Source organism: Molothrus aeneus, chromosome 6 (genome assembly GCF_037042795.1).
Source record: "Molothrus aeneus isolate 106 chromosome 6, BPBGC_Maene_1.0, whole genome shotgun sequence".
Lineage (NCBI taxonomy): Eukaryota > Metazoa > Chordata > Aves > Passeriformes > Icteridae > Molothrus > Molothrus aeneus.
Window position 1 is genome coordinate 52,235,378 of NC_089651.1, and position 24,073 is coordinate 52,259,450.

The 24,073-nt window shown below is 37.9% G+C and overlaps 1 protein-coding gene across 2 annotated transcripts in view; it reads left to right on the forward strand.

The window, feature by feature from the left end:
• The window catches only part of TECPR2 (tectonin beta-propeller repeat containing 2), a 42,842-nt gene extending 19,683 nt beyond the window's left edge, over positions 1-23,159 (forward strand). For both annotated transcript variants that reach the window (XM_066552855.1, XM_066552853.1), the window contains 8 exons: positions 1,085-1,226; positions 2,441-2,681; positions 3,422-3,511; positions 4,358-4,591; positions 8,160-8,308; positions 19,399-19,540; positions 20,513-20,662; positions 20,924-23,159. In XM_066552855.1, coding sequence (XP_066408952.1) covers positions 1,085-1,226; positions 2,441-2,681; positions 3,422-3,511; positions 4,358-4,591; positions 8,160-8,308; positions 19,399-19,540; positions 20,513-20,662; positions 20,924-21,081 — 1,306 coding nt within the window. In that variant the 3' untranslated portion in view covers positions 21,082-23,159. The remainder of the gene's footprint in view (positions 1-1,084; positions 1,227-2,440; positions 2,682-3,421; positions 3,512-4,357; positions 4,592-8,159; positions 8,309-19,398; positions 19,541-20,512; positions 20,663-20,923) is intronic.
• The last annotated feature ends 914 nt before the right edge of the window (positions 23,160-24,073 follow it).

The window sequence follows — 24,073 nt, forward strand, 5'->3', positions numbered from 1 at the left end:
GAGAGGTTTTTTTGGTTGTTTTTTTTTTTTGTGACATTAAATATATGCATTTTTTGGTCATCCACACAGCTTCTGCACTCCCCAGCCCTAGATTTTTATAAAATACTTTGTATAGTTGGTATTTAGCTTTGTAGTTGATCCTCTGCCCACAGTAGTTCATCTGTGCTTAAAAGCACTGAGTCTCTACTGCTGGCTTTAAGAATGTAGAATTTAGTGTCTCTTGTGACATCAGCCTGGTGCAAGTTTAGGAAGAAATTCAAGTTCTTGTTATCAGGTGATTTTATCTTCTGAATATCCTATTGTGAAACCTTGACTTGTGCCACCTCTCAGCCTGGTATTTGGTTCTTGAACAGTCTGAGAAACTACTGTGTCTTTGTTCAAATGTGAAATTTCTTGTACTCTAATGAGTTTGTTTAATGAAAATACCTGCTGACCTACACCTTAGGTACATTTCATGTTCTTGGACTTTGTGTTAAAATTGCAGAAGGCAGTCACTATTTGTTCTTAAATTATCAAGAAAGGTTATCTGAAAGAACTGGCATTGTTTGCTACCTTTTCAGTGTCTGATATGATCACCTGACCCTGTTGACTTTCTGAGCTTGAAAATCGTTTACTTATGCAGGAAACTTACAGTCCTAAATTCAGCATTTATCTCTGTCACATAGTTAAGTTGAGTTTTCTCTTTGTGGTTCCTGAACTGCAGGTATTGTTCTCAGAATAGGTCAAGAAAGTTGAAGAGATACATTTATGAAGCTGTTTTATCAAAACCTTAAAGAACACAGCTCTTGATTGCTTATTTCTTGAACAACATAGCGCTTGTTTAGTTTTGTTGTTATGTATCCAAGTTTCACATCTTGAGTGATCTTTGTAGGACTCGTTTTTGTTGTAGTTGTTGAATGTTTTTTACTTAAATAAAATATAAAGTACTGAATAACTGAAAATTTAATGTCAAATGTGTTTTTTAGCTTGGTCCCACTGAATTTCAACCATGTTAAACTATTAGCATTGTATCAACTTCCTTAAAATACCATTAACACAAATTTGTATTAAGGTTTTTAACATTTTTACTTCTTTGCATTTCCAGTGAAATGCAAGCTTTGGAACCAGTGTGCATAACCCTTGGTGATCAGCAGACATTATGGGCTCTGGATATCCATGGCAATCTCTGGTTCAGGACTGGTATAGTTTCAAAGAAACCACAAGGAGATGATAACCATTGGTGGCAAGTAGGCATTTTTTTATTTTGCTTTCAGTTTAGTCTTTTGGGTTGATTATTTGTGTTGTTTTCCCACAAGATTCCAAAAAAAAATTCAATTAATAGTACACTTTATTCAGTATATTAAAACTTCTGTGTGGCTGTGGCTGAAATCTCCTTTCTGTGTCTGCTGTAAAGAGGGAAGGAAAACCATCCCATGGTCATTCAGAGCAGCATTGCAGAAGCTTTCAAGAGCACAAGAAATGCTCTGCCAGGTCATAGGACATGCTGTTGAGGCAGAACATCAAATCTGGCTGCTGAATGCAGCCTTTTCTCTTGTCTTGTAGTGCCCATCCTTTTCCTCAGCTAGAGAAAATAAATAATGAGTCACCATACAAAAGAATGTGTTTCACATTTTTCCATTCAGTTGAGGTTTCTTTGAGCCATGTGGAGCAGCTTGCTTCAGCCACAGTTCATGTGGGTGAAACCAACTCAATTATTGCAATTATTGTCTGGTATTGATTTGGGATTCCTGACTCTGGTTCCTCCAGCTTTTCTTGTTTTCTCCAGAGATAGGGGTGGGGAAGAAGGGAGTACAAAAACAGTCTTACAGAAAATTTGTCAACATGCTACCTTAGTTACAAGAATTTTGGTCTATGTATATGTATAATCCCTTTTTGCATGGGAGCATCATGACTAGCTTGGCTTTGAGGTTATTGGCAAACTGCTGCTCTTTTGTGTTCTTAGACATTTTATTCCTTTCTAGGAGTATCCCAGAGTGTTGCCAGCCTAGTTGTCCATGACAGAACTTGAGCAATTACTTATTTAGACCTCCTTCTGCACTGTGAATTAAAATGTCCATGAGGTAGTTGCAAAGGAGTATTGCATTCAAGTTTTTGTCACGTGGTTTGAATTGTTACACTGTGCAAATTTCTCTTCCTTTGGGAAATTGAAAATTTACCTCTCAGTTTGCAGAGTTTGGCATGTTTTTAGAGGGACGCATCCTAAAACAAAGGCCTATTTAAAATGTAGATTTCTAAATGGATTGTTGGATAGAAAAGAGCTGTAAGCTGGCATTTAATAATGATTTTAGGTAATTAGCAAGACAATTACTCAAAATGTACAATTTTTATTTTTCCTTTCCTACACTTCGAATTCTAAAAAACCTTCTGGTGAAAGATCGTGCAGTTCACCCCAGAGTTTAACTAATTATCAAGAGCACTTTTTTTCTCTTTTTTCCTCCAGGTAAGCATCACTGATTATGTAGTGTTTGACCAGTGCAGCCTGTTCCAGACCATAATCCAGGCAACTCACACGGTGGCAACAGCAGCTCAGGCACCTGTGGAGAAGGTGGCTGACAAGCTAAGAATGGCATTTTGGTCACAGCAGCTTCAGTGTCAGCCCAGCCTCCTTGGAGTCAATGGCAGTGGAGTCTGGATCTCTTCAGGCAAAAATGAATTCCATGTAGCAAAGGGAAACTTAGTAGGTTGGTGTGCTTTTGCATCTTAATTTTTTTAAGTTAAGAATATTAAATAGAAGGAAATAACTAACTAAACTCTGTCACCACAGAAATTACCCATGGCAAGTCAGGGCAGCTTTAACTTGTTTAAAAATTAAATTAAATGATTCATTAGCATTTGGTCTTAAATACCTTCTCATTTGAAGGGAAATATTTTTCATGGAAAAGTCATTGTCAACCAGTGAACTGTGCACAAGTTACTGCTTTTAACACCTACATTTGTCTCTTCTCTGGGATAAGGCAATCTTAAGCTGCTGAAGTTATTTTATCTTGCACAGTGGAGTCTGGCTCATGATCAGTGTGACTGTGCAAGACACCAATGTTATGGTTTTATAGTGCTAATAGAGAGATAGCTTTATTTTCTTGCTACAGTTCTCAAAATAGAATACTTATTTGGCACATTTCTTTGTTTAGGTAAACTCTAACAATACATCTAGCATACCTCATCACCAAATTGGTCTCCTGTCGAAGACCATTAATATTCTTCTTTATCCTCTTCTGCATTCACAGTTTTCTCTGTGTGTTTACATAGGTGTTGGGAGGAGACTTCCCCCTCCCCCCAACACTATCTTGAAAGATTTTCATAGAAAATCTTGTCTAAAATATATTTAATAATTGATTGCAATAGAATTTCTTCTAAATTTGAAATAACAACCTGTAACAGAAAGCTGTGTTTCCTATTAATGCCACTCATTCTTTCTTTCAAGGCACGTATTGGAATAATATTGTGCCTCGTGGTACTGCTTCTGCCACAAAATGGATTTTTGTGTTGGCTTCCCCTGCTTCATCTAAAGAAGGTTGGTAAATCAACACTGCAGGTGTATAATATCTGATTTTTAAACAGACTGGAATTGATGGTGTAAGTAATTAAATATCCTGAACTACTTCAGGTATTGGTTGTCTTTTCTGTTTGCAGGGATCTAAAGTAGTTGAAGTAGGGTGGAAGTATATCTGTAAAACTACTGGAGATTAAAGTAACGTATTATTCACTCTCACCTTTGGTGTGGAGTGGCATCCAGCAGGGAAATGGGTGGTCCTCAGGAGCAGCAACCTCCTAAACTGCCAAAGCATGAATTGCCAGAATTTGTAGTTGGAAGTTTCAGAGCATGCTTTGCTGAAATGCCTGTAGTAACCAAGTGCTTCTCCTGTCAGTGCAGTTACTGCAGCAAAATTGCCCATTATTGGTAAAAGTGAGACCCTGTCAGGGAATTGAACTGCTGATTACAGTAGTTAGCAATTGCATTATCTAAGTACACTGGCTTTAGTGGCAAAAATGTGGTTTGGAGCTGAAAAAGAATGCTGCTTTTCAAAGGCTATTATTGAGGATATAAAAGAGAAAAGAATAAAGAGAGGTGATAGTGCATTGTTACGTGTCTTATCTCTATTAGTTCCTTCAAATGAAACATTTCTTCAAATGAGATCACTTACTATTTCCTTTATTTGAGAAATGGAGTATTTAAGTGCCTAAATAAGGGCTTAGGATGTGTATTTGTACTTCAAAGCCTTACCCTGTGAGCATAGCCAAGAAGCTTTAGTTTTGCCTTCAAATATACTGATAGTTTTTTTTTCAGAAAAAGTAGATGTGTAAGCTTTCTCAGAGTGGATTAGGAATTATTTTAATAACAGAAGTGTCCTTTCCATAGGAAGCTTTCTGTGGCTGTGCCAAAGCAACAAGGATCTGTTTTGTGTCAGTGATCAGAATCCTCATTTTCGTCCTTCTACGGTGCAGCTGCCACCAGAGGCTGAAATGGTGCACTACTCTGCCTGCCAGGATGCCATCTGGGGCTTGGATAGTCTAGGGCAGATATTTATCAGAACACTTTCCTCCAGCTGCCCAACAGGGATGCATTGGACAAAACTGGATCTCTCCCAACTAGGTATGACATTTTTAGTGAGTAGATTGTCTCTTAAGTGCACCATATTTTCCAGAAGTATCTTTCAGTTTATTGATGTAGAACATAACATTTACTGGATTAAATAGTGCCTACTGACAGGTGATTGTAAAATATCAGGAACAGATGTGGCTTTCAAAGAGTGTTCTGTTTAGCCCTTTCCTGGAGACAAGAAGATTCCTGTTTGCAAGGTACTTGGTGTGTGTTTAGTGCATCTTTTGTTGGTCAGTCTGAAGTGGCTTGGCCTGACACCGTGCTGTGCAGGGCCTCCAGCAGCTTTAACTAGGCTGGCTCTTATACCTCAGTGCAGCCATAGTCACCTCATCTGGGGCACAAACGTCTGGATTTTATGGCTAAACACATTTTTAGCTCCTGCCAAGGAAGAATTATGCTCCAAGAGTGAATCATTCATGAGTGATGCAGCTCATAGCACTTATGTAGAGATTTATAGTGATGTAAACATTCAGCATAATGCTTAGAATGTGATGCTGGTTAACTGCTCTTTTCATTTGCTCAGGTGCTTGACCATGATGTGATCATTGAAATGTAGTCACAGTTTGGAGTTTGGCTCTGGGATAATCAAGTTATTTGCCACCTTCATAAGTAGTATTCTCATCAGATTTATTTGTTTAATAGTCTGACTGTTAGAACATTCTTATATTGGTGCTAATCTGCACACCTCTTTCAGGTAAAGAGAAAGGAAATTGAGACTGTGCACCATTCTCTCACCATTTTAAAAATAATTCAACTGGTTTGCAGTTTTTCCATTTTTGATGGCAGTGTTCATGACTGGTCTGATAACAGACAAGCAATTTTAACTTAAGGTTTAAGGAAAGGCAGACACAGCTGGCAGAGTTTAGGCCTCGTGTACAATTTTAGTGTATAGTTTATAATACTTCCTGGAAAAATTGTAAACCGTGTCTTTTAAAATTAACTTGTTTTTCAGCTGTACACCAGTTATTTTTCAGACCTGATGATTTGGTTTCAAATCACTCATCATACCATACTTTAAACACTGATGCCTTTTACTGACCTACAGGATAGATTTGGCCACTTTGTCCTTCTCATGTTCCTTAGTGTGGTTTGAAACTCTTCTCATGAACCACTGCTTTCTGGCAGTTTAGACAGTAACTGTTTAACTGAGAAAATAAGTAACTTCTAGTCATTGTCTGAAAATCTCAGAAGAATTCATACAGGAAATCAATGTAATTGGTGTTAGCTGCCTGTAATACCTGGCCTGTGAACTTCAGCAGTTCAGAAATTCAACCTTTACATTCAGCTGTTCCTGTCAGCTCTGGCACATGGTGGTGGCATAGAAGAGATTTGAGGCCAGGAAATACTGAAACACTCCACTGTGCCTGTCACTGTGGGTTAGCACTGAAACGTGAAAATGTTTTAGACATTTTTTTTCCATTTAATTGCATGTGGTACATCACTGCTTGACAAGGTGCATATCCATGGCTATAATAGAAAAGCCTTTATTTATTCTAATGAGGCTGAAAGAATTGGAGAGTTATTGTTATTGTGTCAAGTGTATGTTTAAGTTTACTCCAGAAACATTAGGACTATGACTGCAGAGGGCAGGTGGGGTGGGAGCAACTTTCTCTAAAGTGCAATTCAGAATTCTGTATGGAAGTGATGGGGTTTACCAGCATTAGGTTGAAATATTCTTATTATGTTGGTAGTATCTTGCCTTTTGCATTATGTACTGGGAGTAGCACCCAGTAGATTATTTTGATTAGCATTCCACTATCACTATCAAGGTCTCTAAACACAGTAGAATGACCTTTAGGTTTTAACAATAAACAATGCTGCTGGTTCATGCTACTTGCTCTAAAACAGTTGGTGAATGTGGTTAACACGACCTTGTCCTAAGATACAAATGGTAGGTGGGAGGAGGGAGAAACCCCAAAACATTTACATAAAGGCTGTGTTTTTGAATATCAAATTGTACTGTAGACCTAAATAACCAGCTCTGCTGGGTAGGTGATATGTGATTCCATCTTTGAGTGCCTGATGCTTGTCTGGATCAGAGCACTTGGACAGCTGAGGTATCATGTGACAAAGCCATTGCTTTAAGGCATATTTTTTTAGAAGGAATAACAAGGTTTTAAATAAGATTTTGGCTTTGCAGCTCAAAGTCAAGTCTCTGTCTACAAAAGAAAATTGCTATAGATGTTCTCATCCCAAGCAGTAGAAGTTTTTGTTTGTCATTTTGGTTTTTATATGAAGCTGTCTGGTTAAAGGAAATTTTTGGATGAGATAGGTTGATTTCTATTCTTGTGATCCAGAAAATGAAATAATTTTGGTTAATGAGATCTGTTTACTACAGATAATTAAAAGATAAAGCTATGTTGCCCTGTTGTTTCCTGTTCTTTTCACCAGCCAGCCCTAACAATTGGGAATATTGCATTCTGCAGCAATAAATACTTTGAACTTGCACTCTGTGGGATAAAATTCCAAGCCTCTCTTTAAGGAATGCTGTGTCTGATGCACTTTACAAGGATTTGTTGCCAAATTTCACATCCCTGAAAACAGAACTGTTACCAAGAATGGGATATCCCAAGCAGCACTGGCATGTTCAGTCAACCAGCAAGACCTAATTTTAGATACTTTAGTTTGGAATCTGACCAGAGCATTCCTTCTGTAGTGGATCTGTACTGCCTGGGTCCCACTTTCTCTGGAACATGTTTTCCATGACTTAGCTTTGTTTTCTCCAACATGGGGTGAAAAAAGGAAATCAAATGTTAGATACATTACATCATGTGGCTCTTTTAAAGTTATTTTGAAAGAGTAAGAGTTTCAGTAGACAGTTAACTAGCAGTTCTTTTTGGTCTAAAGTACCAGGTTTGCATCTCTACTGTCTTTGCAGGAATTTAGACTAAACCCAAAAACAAACCATGCCAAAATTCCAACACACACTTATTTGGGAGCTTTGTTTTTATGGTGGTGACAGGGTTAAAATACTGCTGCACATTGGAGTTGGTGTAATAAATATGTACAGTGGTGAGTATAAATCCATTTGAAAATCAGTTCCTTTATTTACAGATGTGACACTGGTATGTTAACACTGAAATGCATAACCCATATGCTCTCATATTTTTGAAATGCTGCTGCTGTTAGGAATGTTCTTTGCTGACTGTATTATCAGATTGACACCTTTAAAAGTCTCCAAGCATGGCCAGCTACAGAGAAGAGTTCACATTAGGTCATGTGAAAGTTTGTCTAGGCACTGATAACATTTGTCATGGAATGGTTCCCTGCTTGAATTTGGTTATTGGAATAGAGTATTTATAATGCGCTTTAGAAATTGCACTCTCCTATGACTTTTATTTTTAGGTTTAGAAGAGAAATTTCACACATATGTACTACCTGTTGGTTTTGTTCATTGTATCCAGCAATTTTTTTTTATTCTCCCACAAGTTGTATTAACTTCTAATCATTTTTGTGTGACTAAAGCTTGTTTAATACAATGAAGTCTAAATACAAGTTGTGATTATTAGCTGAATTTGAAAGGAAAATGCCAGGTTGCTAATAATCTCTTTGTTATTAGGTGGTGTAAAGCTGATCAGCTTGACCTGTGGAAATCAGCATGTTTGGGCCTGTGACACCAATGGTGGCATTTATTTCCGTGTAGGAACTCAACCTCTTAACCCAAGTTTGATGCTTCCTGCCTGGATAATGATTGAGCCACCCATACAGGTAAAATGTAGATTGCAATTCTTTGTAACCCATTGGTTTAGCTCTATGCTAAACCTTAAAACAGTAATTTTAGAATTCATGGGAAACAGTAGAGCCAGGTTTTATAGTAGAGTGTAGCACTGAGCTATGCTGAGTACCCTCAGTGTGCTAAGCAAGGCTGGATGGACAAGCAGCACAGAGCAGAGGGTGTGGGAAGGCTCTGCTCAAGTGGCATGGTGCTGGATGCCTGCCTCCCTTTTCCTTTATCCTCACCCTTGTGAGTCTGGGATGCTTGTTAGGGTGCTGGGCCTGAATTCAGGGACTTTCCTTGTCATGCAGTGCTTTGTAAGCATGCAGTACAACTGCAGCTCTTCTCCCTTGTTACCAGAATGGGCAAACTTTATATCCTTTCTACCTGCCAGCTGGGAGGGTCAGAGCTGAAAGAAGCCTCCTAAAGTAACATGGAAGCATATTTGGAAAATATAGAAAACTGACAAAATCTGTTTCTCCAGTGTCTGTTTGTTGTTTGGTTTTTGGTTGTTTTCTTTTTAAATCTCTCTTTAACCACAATGCTTGCTTTCATTGCTGCTCTAATACTTTGCAAGTTAATCTATGAAATGGGAGTAATTTCTTTTGTGGGCTGAGACTGCTGTAATGGAGCTGACCTCTGACTACTGATATCATTCTTTACTCCTTGGCACGAAATGGCTTGAACTGAACTGTCTGCTGGTCTAGCACAGTAACACTGGATGTGTTTGCATACTTGATGGACATTCTGTGATGTTGCAGCATTTCTCTTAAAGATTTTGAAATGTGTGATACTTTCAAAAGTACACATTAAGAAACAGAAGTGAATCTGTGGCAGTGGAGTTGCAATCATTTATTTGGCTTTTACATAATTTGCTTTTAGTTCTGCTTATCTCTTATCAGCCAGTTGTTGGCTCATGTGTATCTCAGAGTCTAACAGCGAAGAAGGGCAGGGGAACAGGGAAATGAAAACTGCAGCTATGCATCCCATCAAATAGCACAGCACTGGTTAGATGACTAATTCTGTACATTTTGTAATGTGGTTCTGGAGAAATGGTAGCTTGTTTTGCAGAATAGCAAGGCAGACTTATAAATAGGTGCCAATATCAGTTGCAAAAAGGACTTGGTTCCAGAGCTTGTTCTTGATGTGTTGCAAGTGGGTCTTTGTGATGTAACACCTTGTCCCTGCTAGCAAGGGCGTAGGGCAGCAGCAAGATGAGACTGAAGATGTCAGCGATGATGTCTCCCATAAAGGCAGTATTCTTAAAAAAAAAGAGGAAGAAACATTCTATTTAAACTGAGTTTGCCAAGAGACAGAGAATTAAACTTGTGTACTATCTTCTTACCAAAGGTCTATCCAGGAGAATAGCCCAAAAAGCTGTTTCTGTATGCTGATACTATTTTCTCTGTACTAGGTGATTCTCTACTCCTCCACTGAAGTAGATTAAACTACTCAATACAAAGGTGTTTACAAGAATTGGGATTTGCTATGGCTCATGATTTGGCAGTGACTTCCTTAAGTAAAAAATGGACAAGGTTGAAAATCAAATTATTTCCCATAATCTTATCAACAAAGCTGGATGATGCCTTCGAAAAATTATAACCTTCTGATACCCAGAGCAGTGTCATTCCCTTTCCTGTTATCTTGCCAACTCCTGACATGGCAAATTTAATGGGTCAATATAAAGAGGCAAGAATTCAAACATTGCTTGCAGAGACGATGAAAACTCATGGCTTACATGCTTGTTTTGAGACAATTCCAGCATGTTAAAAAAAGTCATTAAATGAGCAGCCATTCATGCTTTAGCAGAGGCTTAATGCAAAATGAGAAAATATGTGAACTTTAAAAGTATTTTCAAATACAACATGATGTCTGAAGAGTGAACTATTAAGTGAACAATATTTGTTTATTAGGAACACCTTACTGTTCTGTCCCTTAATTGACTTGGACACAGTTCATGCTGCTTTGCTCTTATATTCAGACCAACAGAAATACTGTAAGAAGTATTTGTGAATGATTCAGCCATTTTCTGTTTGAAGAAGGAAATCAAAATTGCTTTTCACTTGCTTCAAGTACAGGAGCACTCTCAAATAACGTAATTTAAAACCAGCTATGGATATTTCATTCCCTAGTAAATGTCAGAGCCAATATGACTTGGCTGTCCCAGATCTCATGACTCAGGAGCAGCTTGGGAGCAGCTGCAGACTCTGCTTTTATGGTGTCACTTCTCCTTAAAGGAGTGCTGCAGTTGCACAGCATTCATCTTTGCAGAACTTCACAAAGGTATTCAGAGACTGCAGTTTTGATGAGATTCTGCTCATGCTAAAATGAGTGAATATAATTTAAGTTCAGTCTTTGACTTTGTGATGCTGTATTTTTTCTTAAATCAAGGCTAAACCCATTCCTGTTTGTAACTCTTCTCTCTGTACCTCCTTACTGAAGCATCTCTTGAGATGAAGAAAACATTATTTGTTCTCTGCCCTCCTTCTTTATCCAGTACTTCAGAAGTGGTTGATAACATCATTAGAGTATCTTGAGCAGTAGTAGTTTATATATAGCTGGTTTCTGTGATTCATCAATTTGGTTCTGCAGTCTTAGAAGTAAAATAATTATGTAGTTAAGCAGCTTTTTGAAAGCTGTTTCAAGGACATTGACAAAACAAATCAAAATGCTTTGATGAAATTATTTTAGACCAGGAAATTGAAAATGTTTTTCCATTCTATTGTTAGCATGTAGGACAAAACTATCATCTGTTGCAACACATCTCAAAATACGTCCATATTTTTACATACATAAAAATTTAATTTTAAAAAAAGCAGGAAATATAAATATTACTTATATAGATAATATAGAGTATCTTTTTATATGTTTGTATCTTTATTAGGATTTAATGCTTTTCTAATATCTGGCCTAAAGGAAAAATAACTAAAAATAAAATAGAAAATTAGTATAGACAGTAAGACTAATTTAGATTATTAAAGGGTAGAGTTTGATCAAAAGGTAAAAGTCTTTAAATTGCTTTCAAAGGTCCCTCCAAGTTGAACGGTTTGAAAATAATTCTTTGAACGTTTCAGCTTTGATTTCTGGTACCTTCTGAAAAAGACGCTGAGACAAAATCTGATCTTGAGAAACTCTTGCTTCCCACAGTTTAAAAACTGGCCTTAAAACCTTCTCAGATTTACATCGAGGCATCTATCAGATAAACAACTTTATCTGACCAAATTAAAGCAAACAGAATAAATATTTGTAATGAGTGACTAATCATCTAGTCATTGTAGATAATCAGTCTTACTCTAAAAATAGATTGAGACATTTTATTGTCACTTCTTTAATTGCTGCTCTTTGTTAATTTGTAACCAAATTTCATAGAAAATAGAATTGAAAAAGTGATACTATTAAATCCAGAGGTCTGTTTAAATATTCTGATAGCTTGTCTGAGCTACAAAGTACAAGGAGTTTGTTTAGGGAAGCATTTGGTTGCTGCATAAAGCTTTAGATGATCATTTGTAGTTCTCAGCAGACAAGCACTGCTTGACTTAGTTTGCCATAAAAGTGTCACCTGAATTTTGTGTGCTTCAAGTTATAGAAACTTTTGATTTACTGCTCTTCCCATAAACAGCCTGGTAATTGTGTCTCTGTACTTAAAGCTTGATATCATAGGTAAGAGAAATTCTTACAGGTAGTAGAAATTCTTATTGACTAAGGAGGAGCTATTTTTTTCTTGCACACAGACTTCCAAAAAATAAATTAAGGCTTTTCATGCTTTCACAGTCATTCAAAAATTATTAAAACTATGAAGCAAGTGGTAGTCCAAAAATGCCATTTAAAATGTAGGCAAATTATCTGTTATTCTAAAAAATCACTACAGAATAGATTTAAGTTCTTTTCAATACCTCACATTGAACATATGTCAAGAAAAGCTAAGGTGTTGGTTGTGCCTTACAGATGAGTGTTGACTTGGTAGAAATGGTTATCATCATCATCTTTGTTTTGTTTCCTTTATTTAGATAAAATTCTACTTACCTTACAGAACACTTATTTTGGGTCTGGGGACTTTGTTCTGCATCTGCTTTGCTTTTGCATTTCTCAGTGAGATTTCTGTTGTTATTAAGGCCAATTCTGCATTAAGTGGTACTTAGAGGAGGAAGTGGTGAGCAGTCCTCAAGATCAGATTTTGCCATTAAGCTGAAATGCAGGAAGGGTTTGCTTGAAATGATCTTGAAGAATTGAATATTTTGAGGGAAAGGAAATTTTTCTGTTGAAAATGCTTTATAGTTTTTACTTCAAAATCATCATCTATTTCTCAACATCCTTGTCATGGAAGTCTCTGTTCTTTCTAATGCAGTATTCACATGCCTGTTCTTTCCAAGTCCAGTGGCTTTCACTAGCACAGACCAGCTTGCATTTCTCAGCCATTGCACAGACATTTTCTGAGTTACCATGAGTTCTGCTTTGGAGTGCTAAGATGAGATTCAGAGGAAGGATCTTTAATTAACCCAAGTCTGCTTAGGGTTGGAGAAGTAATACAGTCATTAGGCCTGGTTCTCTCTAGACCAGACTAACTAGTCTGTTGTTCTGTATATCTTCACTCATGTGAGGCCTCTGAAGACATTAATAGGGAGATGATTTTCCTGGAGGACTGCACTTTTCAAGATGATGTAGAGAAAAGCTGTTTGGCAGTAGTGAGAGCAGCTGTCTCAAGGTGGGTTGCAAATAAGTACAGGAGATCAAAGCTTCTGCAGCTGTGTCTTTTGTTTAGCTGATTTAGAATGCCATAATGTTTAAGTTCAAGTCTGTGCTATTCTTCACAGGCATGCCTATCTTAAGTAATTGTAAAGTTACATAAAAGGTGCTTTTAGAGGCTGAAAAAATGCAATTTCAGCATTTGTTCTGGAGTTGCCTCACGCTGATTCCATTGCTGAGTGTAGTGCTTATTATCTTCCTCCTTGTTGCTAGTTAAGAAAACTGCTGGCTCTGTATTTCACTGTAGTTTGCTGCTTTGGAGTTTTAGCCCTCTGATGTTGTTTTAGGGCCCAGCTATCGCCGTGTTCAGAAAAGCGGCGCGTGGCCTGGCCTGGGAGATAACAATTGTTATCAGCACCAGAAGCTTCAGGTCACAGAAAGTGTCCAGTGAGCAGTACAGCCAGAATTTCAGTAGGCAGTCCTCCTGTGTCCTTCTAAAATGTGATCTCCAGGTGGTGTATTTGCTTTTTGACAAGACTGGCTTACATTTAAAACAGCAATTGTGAGAGGAACCTTCAGTTGAGAGAACCTTCAGTTTTCATACTTCAGTTTGGTCATTATTTGGAACTTCCTCCTACCTGTAACTCTTCCAATATTCCCATATTTTGGTTACTTAACACAGAATTAGATATTTAATTATTCTTCAGAGAGATGAAGAAATATATTTAACATTCAGTTGGGCAAATAAAGTAACCACAACTATCATTAAGTTTTGACCATTTTTCAGGGTTATTCTATTCAAAAATAAAAGCACCATGGTATAAAAATTCATGGGTAGAGGATGATCATCATGATTTAGCAGGTATAGGCTGTGGTAGCACAGAGTAAGGAGACACCCTGGGATACCTGCTGGACACATCAGACCCTTTGACCTTGAATTAGGAGCTTGAAGACCCTTCCCTATAACCCCCAAAAATGCTTTCTCTCCTTGGTAAGGTATTTAAGTTTCAAAAACTAAAGAGGGGCACTTCACAGGCATAGGCTGCATCTGAGGGTGTTTCACTGATGCTCATTAAAAGTGTATTTATAAGAAAATAAAAGCCTTGGTTACTCAGGTTTGCTTATACAAGGTTTTTATTACCTAGTGTTAAATTATGTTCTGTTTCCTGGGAATTTGCACTTAGTGTTTACTTAACACACATTCCTGTAAATAATTAATTTTTATTTTCCTAACAGTTCAATTCTTCAATATGTTATTAAAAATACCTGTAGGGGTAATTACAGAGGGCTTATCTCCTACATTACAGTTTATAATCTTAGTTATAAAACAGTGTGACCAGAATACAGTTGGGCAAACCTGAGTAGGCCTGGAGTTTGTAAGGTCTCTAAAGTGGTTACATGAAATTTTAATTATTTATTTTTTTAATTGCTTCTAAGGAGCAGTTGTATTAAGTATTTTTAAAGTATTTTGTTTCTGTTGAGAACATGATGAGTAGTTCCATGGGTTTGGTTTGATCTTTTCTATGATTCAATACCATGTGTTGTTGTCTTTCCCGTGTTTCTGCAAGAAAAAAACATTGGAATAAAAAATTTAGAGCTAACAGAAGGGAGAGGTCAAGGGATTTCCTCCTTGGCTTTGCTTTGTCTTCCAGATTGTGCTAGTCATGGACAGCACAGTAGATACCTGCTTGGTTGGAAATACCCATCCAAGGCCTTTGTCCCTTTTATCCAGTGGGGGCAGAAAGTGGGGCAAAGGGTCCTGTTGCTGTTCTGATGCTTCCAAGGAAAATAATGCTCCAGTTTTGCAGACAATAAATAGTTATGTTTTTCTGGCAATTTAATGCCAGGTTTTCTGAAGAACATGTGGCATCAAGGAAGACCAAACATAGATTCATCTTTCCTATTCCTGTATAATGCCTTGATCTTCTCTGCAGAGAAAAAAGCACTTAATTTAGCAAGCAAATGCTGAAAGGGCTTTATAACCTTCATTCAAATGGACCTCAGAAAATAATATGTAAATAGGCCTTTCCTGGGGGAGAGTATCTCTAAGTTGCATTCTTTGCTATCCTCATTAGGAGGGTCTGGATGCTGTTAGTCATGAAAATAGTCAGATTACTCTGATGCACTCATAATACTCAAGAGTGTGAGGAGTATCCCTGATGTGACCTTCTTGCAGTCTGGCCTGGACCAGCTGAAGGTGTTTCTGCTTTGTCTTTGGAAGGCAAGGAGAACATTTGTGCTGAATGGAGCCACCAACCTGTTACAAAAAGGATTGGGCTTGGCCAGACTGATAATGTTCTGTTTAGTCTTCCTTATCCTGCATATTTGCAGCAGAACAGAGATAATGGAGGTTTGCTGGTACATGGACTCTGTGCTCCTGAAAAGTGACGTGGAAAATGTTCTGGTGCCTTTTTTGTGTGTGTGTGCTTGTCCTTTCTTCCTTGACAGGGAACTTTAACCATTTGGGTTCAGCTGTGACTAATAAGAGAAAACTTTTGAGTAGTATGTAGGGGAGACTGGGTGGAGAAATGTGTTTGTTTTTACTTTGGATTTAGTTTGATACTATTACCAATAAGTTAAATTCTTACACTGAAGTTTACTTCTCTGTGGTTTGCAAAAGAGAGGAAGTAACTTGCACAGAATTATAAAGCTGATGGACAACTTGGTAACTTAAATATGTTTAGCATAGACATTGTTTCTTGATATCATTTAACAATTTGCCAGTTATGTGATTCCTTCAAGTTTCTTTCATTTTATCAACACTGTTTTCACAACAGACATGTGGCAAGCTGGTTTTCTTTGTTTTTATTTGTAGCAGAGGACAGATACATCCACAGCTCTCAGTATATTGCTTTTATGTTGAAAAGGACGTAGCTGATAGTCTTGCAGTCCATGATCCTGATGGAAATTCTTCATATCAAAAGACAGGGAGTGACTGGGGTGTTTGCAGGATGGGGAATCTGCATTCAGATCTGACTGGCTAAAACAGTCAGACTTGTGAGATTTTTAGAGTTTAGAAATGTTTGGCACCCCAAGTAATAGAAAAACAACATTCTGCAATTTTTTATCAAATAGCACTGGATCCATGAATGATCCATCACAGGTTGATCTCTCACAGTGCTGTTCATATTGTGGATAAATGTATAAACAGAGTTTGGTGTATCAGAGCAGGAAGCTGAGAAACTGCTGCCAGGTTCTTTAAAATTCCAGATTCTCCAGTAAATTACAAATAGGACATGTTTCACAGTCAAGGTATATAAATCTCATGAATGCTGTTGGAAGTTAAACCAGCTGAGTAAAGGCTACGCTGAAATAATTTACCAATTTTCATGGTTATCAGTCTCTAAAATGTTATCAGCAGATTTATGAATTTGCAGAGATATCTCTCTTTAGTGCTGTGAGAGAACTCTATTTAACCTTTAGCTGCAGCTGTAGAGATTTTCTTGTTATATAACTTATAAAATACTTAAAGCATGCTTATGGTAATTAAAACTTTGTGAAAATTGGATATATCTGAGATAATAACGGCGTGATTGTTCTAAGAAAATAGTTCATTATGTCAAGAAAATTTAAAATTAATTTAATCCACCTTATTGTGGTAGCCATGAGAGTGGCTTCTTGTTGTAGATGTGTGAAAAATAATCCAGAAGTCAAACCTTTGCAACAAGCTCTAAGAATTGCCCGTATTTGTTTCCAAACAAATTTCCTGGTTTGTGCCAAAAGCTGCTGCACATAATGATGTCATTCTGTGTCCTGTCAGTTGTGTCCTTTCCTGGCTGTTCCACAGCAGAAAGCTGAGGGGTGGAGGAATTGCCTGGATCCTTTGCAGTAGTAGTAGGAGAGTTGTTTTATTGATGTGAGGTTATCAGAAAGAGCTGAGTAGCCTGAAGAAGGAAGAGAAGCTGGAAGTGAAATACCCAGAGAGGCAGGGAAACTGAAGGATGAAGTGAGCTCACTTAGAAAAGCAAAGAATGAGAAGACTATTTGGCCAAGCTTTTAAACACATTTTGAATTTGATGATTGGATTTGTTTCTGAGATGTGTTGGTGGTGCAGAATAGGGTAGAAGTAATTGCTTTGATTACACTTGAGCCTGCAGTGGTGTCAGGAGCAATTTAGCTGAGATTCATACAACTCCTTTTGTGGCTCTCCTTTTGGGTGTTTCCTCTGCTTTTCTTAGCTTCCACTGCCTCTAAATCTGTAATAATGCAGAGGCTTAGGTAGCAGGTTTAAACAGTAAGTGTTTTTGGAGGGAAGTACTCCTCCAGCTCTTTCTCAGAGAATTCTCTTCTAGACAAATGACAGTAGAAGAGAGGCTTGGGATCCTGCCATATGAGAGTGGGGAGCAAGGTGCACAAATCTCAACAGTTCAGCAAGAAAATTCCACCAAGGTGTCAGGCACAGTTTGGGACAGACCCTGGTTGGAACATGAAGTGTATTGCAGAGCATAGACAGACACACTGCCAGTCTGTGGTGTGAAGGACATGGGGGAAAGGTGACAGACAGTCCTAGATCTGGGAAAGAGGTGGCTATTTAGAAGAATGTGGTAAGAAGGAGATAAGTGGATTAAAAAAAATGAAATATAAAAAAAAAAAGATGAAAGGCAGAGGTCTCCATGCAATACTCCAGCCTGCACAAGCTGATAACTGCCCAGCTCCCTTGTGTGAAAACTTGGGACTGCAGGAGCAGGAGTGTGGTGAGGGATGAGATGGAGCAGGGAGCTGCCCTGGAGGGATGTGAGCAGGGACAGGGGGGAATGAGAGCCAAGGGGGCTGCAGAAAGAAGCAAATGAAAAATGGAGGGGAGAAATGGAAACTGGGGCAGGAGTAAGGATCACTTCCAGAAAAGGGGCATAAGTCCAAATGGGAAAATCATGTGGGGTTTTGTTTTTAGTGTGGTTTGGGCATTTGATGGGTTGGTTTTGGATATGTTTGGAGATTTTTTGGTGTGGTTTGTTGTTTTGGGGTTGGGTTTGTTGTTGGTTGTTGTTTTGTTTTTTGGGGTTTTTTGTTGGTTGAGATTTTTGTTCAAGACAGTAGTTTAATACCAATCTGAAAATAACTAATCAGCTGTGTATTCTATGTAGTCAGTGCTTTTCAAGACAATTAGTGGCTTTACTTTTAAGTGTTCAAACTGCAGCCACTTGTGAATTTACTGTGACCACAGGTAAACACTTGATCAAGGCTCTACCAGCCTCAAGCTTCCAACAAAGGGCAAATACCTAATGAGAGGAAAAACATGAGAAGATAGTCTGTCACGGGCCTTGAAACCTAAACAGACAGGATTGATTTGGTGATGCAAGTCAGATTTGGTTGTAGCTTGGTCAGACCCAAGTCAGCACCAACATTTTAAAAGCAAAACCAAAGCAGGGAACTGTTATGTACACAGAAGGCCCATCTGGGACTGGGCTGTGTGCTTGTATATACATGCAGATCATGCTTCTGTATCCCTTGGTTTATACATACAGAGAGCTACTTGCTCTTCTATTTAGTTACTCTGGAATTTCAGCTTATGCCCATGAGGCTAAAGCAGGGCATGCAGTGCTGCTTTGTGAGATGATATATTTCAGACATCATACTGTCTTCTGCAGTGCCTTTACTAGGCTGGTGTGGAGAAAAACTTTTTTTTCTTTGATATCTATGTTTTATTTGAAGTCCATGTTTTGCAGGATATTTGCAATCATTCAACCTGATTGGATGATAGCTTTTGCTACAAAGTCATGATGTAGCACTGATTTTGAACAGTAGTTAAGGCAAATCTCTGTAGAGGCAGGTGGAGTGAGGACATGCCTGGGAGCAGAATGGGAAGTGTGTTTCACTTGTGTTTGCCAGTGGGCAGTGGTGTGGATCCTGTCCTGCAGGTGAGGTGCTCCATGGGTGTATTCCTGTGGAATGGAGTACAGGAAGGCAGATCATCATTTCCTTGCAAAGAGGAGACATTCAGACTGTAGAAATGTACTGCTTTAGAATATGCTTAGAAGTAAAGTGTAGGTTTATTAATGTTAGGAAAACTTTCTGTCAGGCAAGAGGAAAATAATGCATTTTGTGCATTTCTTTGGAAGAGCTCCTTCTTCCAACTTGCAGCTCAAACTGTATCTGATTGGAATAGCAGTGGTTAAGCAAATACTAACACTATTAGACTTGAATACTGAACTTTAAATATTAATATCACTATGAGTAATGATACATTCATTCATGTTCCTTTTGCACTTTCAGAGGGCCAAAGTTCTTGGAAAATGGATAATTGTGTACAATAACACATAAAATATCAGATACATTTCTCTCTGTTTTTAGTATCTGGTAAATATTTTACTGCTCTTGTGTACATCTGTGAAAAACAAATGCTACAATAGTACAAAGATATAGTAGTACAAAGTTTAAATACTATGCTTAATTTTTATAGCCAGTAGGAATCAACTTGGTCAGCATTCATTCAAGTCCAAATGATCAGATGTTGTGGGCAATTGATAGCAAATGGAATGTCCACGTACGAGTTGGAATTACAGATGAAATGCCTGTAGGCACTGACTGGGAACATGTTCCAGGTAAAAATTAATGCATCAGTTCCTTGTTGCTTCTGCCATTTTCTCAGTGGTTTTGTTTCATTTAGTTGTTTTTTTTTTTTCTTGTTGCTTTTTAAATTAGATAGTAATGCTTAATTTATTTTTTTTCCAATCAAGTGTTTGATAAGGGTTATTTTTTAAAGAGGACCTTGGTTTTACTTAAAAACACTGAGTAGTTAACTGGGAGAAATACGATTTTTAAAATGAATTTCTGATGTGTTATTTCAGGCTGCTGCCACTCAATTAATAAGTGGTACAGTTCCCTTTCAATTAAAACTAAAGCAGAATTCCTAAGCAGCAGGGAGACTGTTGTGCTGGGGGATTTTGTATTTAATTATGATATCACATGAGGTTTCTTACCTAGATGTGGGTAACAAAAACCTTACACTATTTCTCACATCTTTCTACTAATTCCGTGTGCTGGATATGTTGTGGATTAGGTAATTACACTTTTGCCTTGCCTTTAAATAAAACTAAATTTCATTTCTTTCCTTCTAAATAACTGCATTGATGCTGTCTGCTTTTTAAAGATTTGTCACTGCATTAACTCATGGCACTTAGTTGCAGAGTACTGTTGTGAAGAGAGGGCAAGAGTCCACAATGTCTGTAATATTAACCATTTTTAGACAAATTAAGATTGTAATTGTTGGCTTACTCCCTATGTGGTAGTCACATACAGTGGGGGCTCCAAAAGCATGTTATGAAGGTCCTCTAATTGGATGTTGCTTGTGGCTGTGGCCACATAACAAATTATATCCATGTTGGGATAACCCTTATGGTCAATAGATGCAGGGAGTGCCAAGTCTGCAGTTAAAAACCTTTTTTTGTTCACCAGCGCTTCATGTAAGGAAATACAAAAACTCTTATAGTCTTGATGTCTGCTCTCAGAGTACTTTCTGCAAGGGTGTTTAGAGTGCAGGACAGCCTGGTTATTCCCTGCTCATGTCCCTGCAGGTTTGCAGGCCTGCCAGCTGGCTCTGAGTGCCAGGACGGTGTGGGCGCGCTGCCCCAACGGAGACGTCGCTCGCCGCTACGGCGTCACCGACAAGAACCCTGCAGGAGACTACTGGAAAAAGATTCCTGGGAATGTCTCACGTTTAACAGGCAAGTTGGTTCTGTATGGCAGTCTGTCCAAAACGTTGGGATGTCTGCTTTGAGTCTGTTTTGAGCTCTACCTGATGGTGCTCAAGCTGGCCATATGCAGGGAGAGCCGCACACACTGTGTTTCACCAAGGGTGTTTTTATCGCATTAGTAAAAACCTTCTCTGGCTATAATTGGGAAAACAGATCCAAATATTATTTATTCTGTGTTTAGAATTGGAAGCTGCTACTGTAATTAAAAGATGGATAATTTATGCTTTGCAGTGACCCCTCTAGATGAACTGTGGGCGATCAGTACTACTGGATCTCTGCTCCAGCGCCTCACTAAGACCTTTAGCCATTCCCATAGTTTGCAGAAAAATAATGACACCTCTGTTCTGCTTCACCCTGATGATCTGGAAGATGAATGGGAAGTGATATGAAGTCTGTCAAGCTTGTGAAGCAGTGAAAAAACCAGGAGGACAGAATTTCTGTAATGTATGTACAGAATATTGGATCTAAAAGCCACTCATATTGGACCTGTGATATTAGCACTTTTGTATTGGAAAACTGACCTGTTAAATAGCCCCCAAGCTGTGAGTTCTAATGTTTGTTACATAATCCTTTGGGAGACTCTTTAGGTGTGGCATACTGCAATTGTTATACCGTACTACTGTAAAAGCTCCTTTGGAAATATAACTTTTAAGTTAACCTTACTAGCAATGAAAGTGAGTACTTCACAACAGCATGCAACTAATGTACTGATTTTGAGAAGGAATTCTGTTGCATTAAATATTTCTCTACAGTGAAACATCAAGCATTTCTCAATTTCTTCTTGTATTTGGAACTCCATACCATACTGATGGGATCACTCCGTGGTTCTTGTACATTTATTTAGAATTATTTTTCCTTGCAGCATGGAAGAAAATATGGTGAAGTATTTCTTAGTAAGATCTGAGAACATCATGATTACACAGTATTGTTAGAATGAACTTAATTTGATCCATTTCCATATAAATTATTGTGAGGCTGTACTAACCTTCCATTTCCAGAAATTTTGTTCATAATTTGGCTTCATTCACAAGGTAGAGGTTTGGATTAGACCTAATATCAGGGGGACTTTTGCCCATTTCCATAGCCATCAAGAAGCTGACAGAGTTTTGGGGGTGAGTCCCAGTTTGGAGTAAGAAAAGGTCACTTGTTGAATTTGTAGTACAAAGCAGGAATGTACAAGGCAGCTTTCATAATTCCTGTTGTGCTGTATTTGTGCCTCCAGCCAGTGCTTTAACATTTGGACTCATATTGTTTTGAGTACCAAACTTAAATTTGTTAAGAATAAAATGGTAATTGTTGGAATTACCTATATATCCCATTTAAAATTGTGATATTGTGAGAAAATACTTAACAATATTCTGATTTTTAGCTATGTTAGCTAAATTTTGAAGTGTCTTATACTTAACAGATGTTGCAACAGGAGTATGTGATGAACTGGGAAATAACTAAGTTAATCATTGCAGTTTATTTTTCTTTATACTAAATCTTCTTGGAAAGATACCTCATCTTTTTTAAGCAATAGAACTGTAGATGAGAGAACCTGAGTTCAGTATGTAGGCAGAGGAGTTATTTTGTGTTTGTTCTAAGTTTATAAATCATCAGAATGTTTTAAGCAGCTGCTAACCAATACTGTAAAAGAGCCAGCTTCAGGAAAGGCCAAGAGTTGAAAAGTGAGGATGTTTCTGTTTTCAGAACTTAACACAAATGGAGAAGGATGTGTTTTCTTTTTAACCTCTGTTCTCTTTCAGAATAGTTCATGCGTGTACTGCACTAAACTTGGAACAAACATGGTGCAAGGTGAGAATGTGAATTGGGGGAGAGAGAAGTTATGTTTTTTTTTTTTTAGTAGCACTTGTGGCATTGGCTTAGAGTTCTCAATTGAATCTCAGTTGTACAGGAAGGACAGATTTAATTCCCTTTCACAGATTGTTTGCTTCTTTGCTGTCTCATCTCCATACAGAGATTACCCCAGAGGGATTCTTTTAGCCTGTCTGGAAGTGGATGGTAATGGAATCAGCTTGTGAAGTAACCCAGTCTGTTTTATGCAAGCATAGCTTGGTGTCTTGAGGACCCCAAAGAAGCTGAAATTCAGCTTAAAAGTATCTTGTGGCAACTCCCGAGTCAATCACTTTGGAGAAGGGACATGAGAAAGAACAACTTCTCTGTGCCCTCCAAGCACCAGATGCTCAAGTACAATGGCATTATTTTAGTGACACTTTTGTATTACATTTTTCAAAGTCATCTTAGTAATGGTTTGAGCTTGCTAGTTGTTTATTTACTGTATAATACTGTTCCTTGCTATGGTCCTTAATATTCAATTGGTGTCAAGAGCTCTTACAGACTACTTTTTAGGGTAGTTTCAACAAAATTAGGATGGGTTTTTTTTTACTTTTATTTCTGTATTTAGTTTTTGGTTTTGTTTGTGCTTTAAGACAAAGTGCAATAAATTAGATTTTTAAGAAATAAATTACTGTGGTAAGACTCATCTTTTGTGTGATTTACAAGAGAATTCTCTATGTCTGACAGTCATTTTGTTGTGAAAGACTGAGCCCTAATGTAGCCCCAGACAACATGGTAATGACAATGTAAGGACCTGAATACTGTGAAGTTTATTTTATCTATTTTTTTTAATTGTAACAGGGGTGTCAAGCCAGGAAAATGTTCATCATTCAAGCAAAGACAATTAAACACATCTCTCATTTTAATATTAAGCTTGTTGCATCCATATTAAGATAGTATTGCTGTAATAGAAGTAAACAAATTTCTTTCCTTGCACGCTGAACAAAAATTGCATCTGGAATATTTTAGCTCTCAGTGAAAAATATGCATTTGTGGTTCCAGCTAGAAAATGGTGCAGCAGAAAATGGTGGTTGTACCACATGTGCTGTAACTGCACCCTTCCTTGAATTATTCATTATCTGAGGACTTCCTGTGTTTCTGGCATTTTACTGGAACTGCAGCTGGGGTTTAAGAGAGAACACCTTGGCTTTGCTTCCCAAAGGAGAGAGCTGTTTCCTGGCTGAGCGGGGACCTGGGTAACTTCACACAAGAGAATATAACAGTGATTAATGAGGCTTCTGACTCTTAAACACACTTCCAGCCCCAGGAATCCTGCTCAGATTCAGATGGCAGTGTCCTTGCTAATTATCATAGCTTTTATCTTGACAAACTGGTTCAGCTGCTTCTCTGACTCCTGCAGGGAAATAGTAGTCTCCTTATAGCACTGGCTCCTTGCTATTGTGCAGGAGTAATCCTGATGTCACAGCTTAAGGAAGATGTCTGTGATGAGTTGTTGTGAAACCAGCTATCTTAGACAGATGAGAAACTCCTGGTTTTCTTTGTCTCACAGCAATAAAAATAGATAGGATCATGTTAAATGGT